The sequence below is a fragment of the Sesamum indicum genome, linkage group LG6 (genome assembly GCF_000512975.1).
Source record: "Sesamum indicum cultivar Zhongzhi No. 13 linkage group LG6, S_indicum_v1.0, whole genome shotgun sequence".
Taxonomy (NCBI): domain Eukaryota; kingdom Viridiplantae; phylum Streptophyta; class Magnoliopsida; order Lamiales; family Pedaliaceae; genus Sesamum; species Sesamum indicum.
Window position 1 is genome coordinate 5,256,005 of NC_026150.1, and position 4,725 is coordinate 5,260,729.

Here is a 4,725-nt window from a genome sequence, read left to right on the forward strand (position 1 = left end):
ATTGCTAGCACAGTTTCCTACCACTAATATTGGTATATCTTTTAGCATCAAACTACCTATACACCAAAACTCATGAATTTCTGTTGAGAAGAGATTATTTATTTCTGATTCAGATTCCTTTCCTTTTGGGGAGGCAAAAATAAGAGTTGGGGCACATTAGTGAAATGGGCATTTTTGTACTCATAGACAAATTATTTATGAGAATGTCGAAAGCACTCGTCCTGTTTTTGTTTTTTGCCAATACTACCATTAAAGTGACTAAACTTCATTTTACCCCCTTATGTTTTCCTAAAATAGCTAAAATCCCCCTGTGTTTAGAAATAGGCTAAAAAACCCCCAATGTTTTAATAAATTCAGCACAAAACCCTCCTTCTATGAGAAACTAACGGAAGGTGGGATGCAGGCGCCAAAACTTCGTTTGGGCTTGAATTTTTCCGTATTTTGACATTTGTTTTTCTTTAATTGACTAAAATGCCCTTACATTGTATCCAAATTACTATGGTCAAATTGTCTTTTTTTTTGAAAAAAAAATTGCATTCTAAAAATATAAATTCTTTTGTTCTTAAATATATCAATATTAAATATCAAAATACAAAAATAAAAAAAAAACCATAAAAAAAATTACATTACAAAGACTAATATGCTATTTTTATTATTCAAACTTAGATATCTAGATGAATATCAATATTGAGCAATTATAATAATTATAAGTTCTAAATTAATTTTCAATTCAAAAATTATTATAATTATCTAAAATTATTCTTAATTAAATAAAAGATATATTTAAATTAATTTAAGTACAAGAATTATTATAATTATCTAAAATTATTCTTAATTAATTAATATAATTAAATTAATTAAAAAAAACTAAAATTTACGGCGACGACCGCCGCCCCCACATAGAAAGGCAATGACGTCTTCCTTTATCTGGGAGACAGCCCATCTGCCAGGGGGCAAGTCCAGTCCATTAAAGTCTGGTCAGCATTGCCCACCTTGAACTATAGACTAATTTATTCCCCACGTAAAGTAATTACAACAATCCCATTTCTCTTGCTTGAAGAAATTAAAATGGAAAAAGACATCAAGGAATCTTTTCTTATGCCAACAGAACAAATAAACTTTTTCTATCCGTAGTGGGATCTACTGCCATTACACAAGATGGACACATGTAAGTTGCATGCATATGGATACCAGAATGTGTACAGTATTACACTTCCAACATTATCAAAGTAGCAATCTGAGTATTTTGCGCTTCGCTGAGTAAATCTGCATGTTAATAACTTCCCACCATCTGAAGGTGGCCATGACTTTTATGAAAGAAATACGAATAAGAATGGAATGCATTGGTTAGTGTTGTGTGTGTGTGCGTGTTTGAGTCACTGTGGAGAGAGAGAGAATGAGAGAGAGAGAGTAGGACCTCATGGCCTCTTTTTAGCTTAAGTTCACACTGAGTGCAATAAATATGATGACCATTTTCCTGTAACTCCCCCTGTTTGCAGATGGGGCACCAAACCTCCATTGCGACCTATTACAATAACAAATTATATTTACTAGTTCCCAAGCAATAACAAATAATATAGGGGGTAAAAACAAGCCAGACCAGACCCCATACATTTATTCCAGGTTAAACCTACTAGATCCACAATAACAGCATGATGTGATTTTCTGTTTGAATTTCATGTGAAGTAATGATGCTCGTAATCTAATGAGACCAAAGATCATTTTTACATGGTGGAAATATGATCTTTTACATAACTGTTTATTTATAGGCGTGCAATGTCTTGCATGTGATATTCTTTACAAATGCAAGGCAAAACATTAATCTGTCTTATTCATGTCTTACAAGTTCTGCATGTATATTGACTATGATTCTTCACAATAAAGTGCAGTTCTGAAATTTTTATATTGGTCACAGGAACAAGAAAAATGCCAATAGTTGGTATTAAAAGTGGATTTCACCAAAGCAAAGGTGAATATCCTATCCTAGTGTAAAATTTCTGTGCCATGTATGTCAGTCTGACAAGACGACCTCACTCTTTACAAAGACAATCAAAGGACTACCAGTTTAACTCCATGCTGAGAAAATTAAGAAATTGCAGAGGCAAAAGTTCACTGGCATCATACTTGATCACTATTGAGCTGCATGTGCTCATAGAGCACACGAGCCAAGTATTCATCTTCTTCGTCCTCCCATGTTTTCATAAAACATTCAGGCTCTGCAAGAAGCTAAACATGTCTAAGATTGAACGGACAATAGACACAAATGATATCTTTAAAGAGGAGGAAATAAATCCACATAAGGCATTCAGAAAATTCATCCTTCCAAAATTGAGCCAAACAATCTAATGTACAGACAGCAACAGAGCTGATTTAAATGGGGAGATATATAGCCGTTTAATTTTTCAAACTAATGGTGACAAGACCTGATAAAAATTCCTTTGACCCATGACAATGAATCATTGAAAAAATAAAATAAATGAACTACATATAACTCTTGAGGTAGTGCGTTCTCCAAGCATTGGGTATAAAATTGCCAAAAGAACAATAACCTCCACTTTAGGAACAAAAAGAGACTTTTGATGTTCTCACTACAAAAAGAGTGATAGAACAATTCTTTTCCCTGTGATCTCTTGAAGAGAAGTTGATGAATGATGACAACCATGAACTTTTATTGGACAGCTAAGCCTAAAAAAATATGCATTTAACATACCAGAACTACTGAATCAAATGTGCATTTTTTTGGTTAAATGCATCCACAATGACAATAATTTCAACCATCCTAATTCAAGACATTATACCTTTTCTTGTTTTCTCTGTCCTAAGATCCTCATAAAATAATCTTTGCATTTCTAATAACATTTCTTCACAGTCGCCTTGATAAGCTGTGTGAAGACCATCATATTCCCATATCATATCATCAGTAGAAGTGCCAAGCACTGGAGATGAACTTTCATCCAGAGATGTGCCCTTAATTTTTTTCAGTTCGTCAGAAACAATGTCCTGGAGAGTTGATTTAATGAAATCCTGCAGCCAGAATCTTAGTTCGGGTTAAAAGAATGTAAAATAGGAAATAAGATAAAATGATAGTTCCAACAGGAACAAAAGCATAATCACTAGAAAGCTGGTACTACTCTAGCTTTGATAATGTGATTCCTTTAAGCGTCCCTCTAAAAGGGAACTACGTAAAATCAGTCATCTTTTCCTCCACCATTGGCTATCCTTGATCTTAAAACCATGTGTATTTTATCATTATTAGGACGAGGGACTTTCTAAATAGAAACCTAATAGAGAAGGCTAACACACCAGTGAATATTGATGGAGATTTCCTCAGTTTATCTTACTCTCCAGTCTCCAATACAAGAGGATGGTTTACCTGACCTTCCTGCAGTTAGTTCCTTATTGCTTGCTGGGCTAGGGAGCGAATAAGCCTAGGAGCTAAACGGCATTGTTGGTGGCTTTCAAATGCCCTAACCACCCATTAGTTATCCTAATTCCACCTCTTCCAAAGCTTTAATTGCTAGTCACTCCCACTAGGGTGGTGGGTGCACCACAATCAAATGGGATCAGTTAAGGCCCTAATACTAATAGGAACACTAAGTACTTATACTCAGTCCTAATAGTCCATGTATTAAGAAAGCATTACAGTGATATGATACTAAAGACTAGAGATCTAAAGGATGGTAGCATTCTCAATATTTTTCCTCCAAATATATCTAAATTGCCCCTTGATTTCTATGTAGAAACAGAGAATGTGAGCCTCTGTTCAGTTGAGCTCATTAATTTTTGTTTAGCAACCTCAGCATGGTGTTACAGTGAGAACTAGAAGCTAGCACATCTGATTTACTTTCAAAATGTGATCCATAATTTCACATGAATGTATAATTGTTCCACCTTATCACTCCTTGTAATTACTTGACCCACCGTTACTCGTAAATTTTGCCTTCAGCCTTATCCAATGAAACCTTTACTCTGTGCGACTGTCGGCATGAGCTGTAAAAATGGACAAATCACCATAACATACAGAAAATAAGGCTATCCGTCCATTCCTTCCCCAAATAAAAGAACACCAAATTGTTAATTTCTCTTACAACTCAACAAAAAAAAGTATTAATCAAGCAAACCACAATTGCACACAACGAAACCATATGAACCAATCACAATCCGATATGCCACTTTTCCAGACTAAACGAGTATATCGAAGTACAAATTTAAAAAGAAAAACGAAAAAAAGAAAAGAACGAAATAAACCTCGTGATTGGCAGACTGATTCTGAGCTTCGCTCAATCTCAATTTCCAGAGCAAGCGAGTTCGATCCTGACGAACCCTTTTGAAGCAATTTTCCCGGAGCTACATTTCATCAACAATAACCAACACTCCGTTACATTCATAAATAAATAAAAACAATGAACGCGCATGCAATCAATAATCAACAGTACCTTGTGTTTCCATTTAGGGTAATTATTGAAAGAAGCAAGGGATTTCAGAGAAGGCCGGTAACTATGCACTCCTTTATCCTCATCTCCCACCACCATTTTGTAGGGAATACTACTTTTTCAGTTATTTGATTTGAGTCTCTTCTCTTCTCTTTTCTCTTCTCTGTCTACTTCTTTAACTGCTTGTCTGCGCAGAGCAGTTGATTGTCTTTCTTCTAATTGCATTTCCACACACTCATTCTCTCTCTCTCTCTCTCTCTCTCTCTCTCTCTCTCTCTCTCTCTCTCTTCTT

General features: G+C 35.1%; 1 protein-coding gene across 1 annotated transcript in view; it reads right to left on the reverse strand.

Moving 5' to 3' along the window:
* The window catches only part of LOC105163804 (RPA-interacting protein B), a 6,045-nt gene extending 1,337 nt beyond the window's left edge, over positions 1-4,708 (reverse strand). The window contains exons 1-5 of the mRNA XM_011082286.2: positions 4,437-4,708; positions 4,249-4,347; positions 2,799-3,024; positions 2,125-2,216; positions 1,418-1,525 (exon numbers count right to left, since the gene is read on the reverse strand). Of these exons, the coding sequence (XP_011080588.1) occupies positions 1,418-1,525; positions 2,125-2,216; positions 2,799-3,024; positions 4,249-4,347; positions 4,437-4,532 (621 nt within the window). The 5' untranslated portion in view covers positions 4,533-4,708. The remainder of the gene's footprint in view (positions 1-1,417; positions 1,526-2,124; positions 2,217-2,798; positions 3,025-4,248; positions 4,348-4,436) is intronic.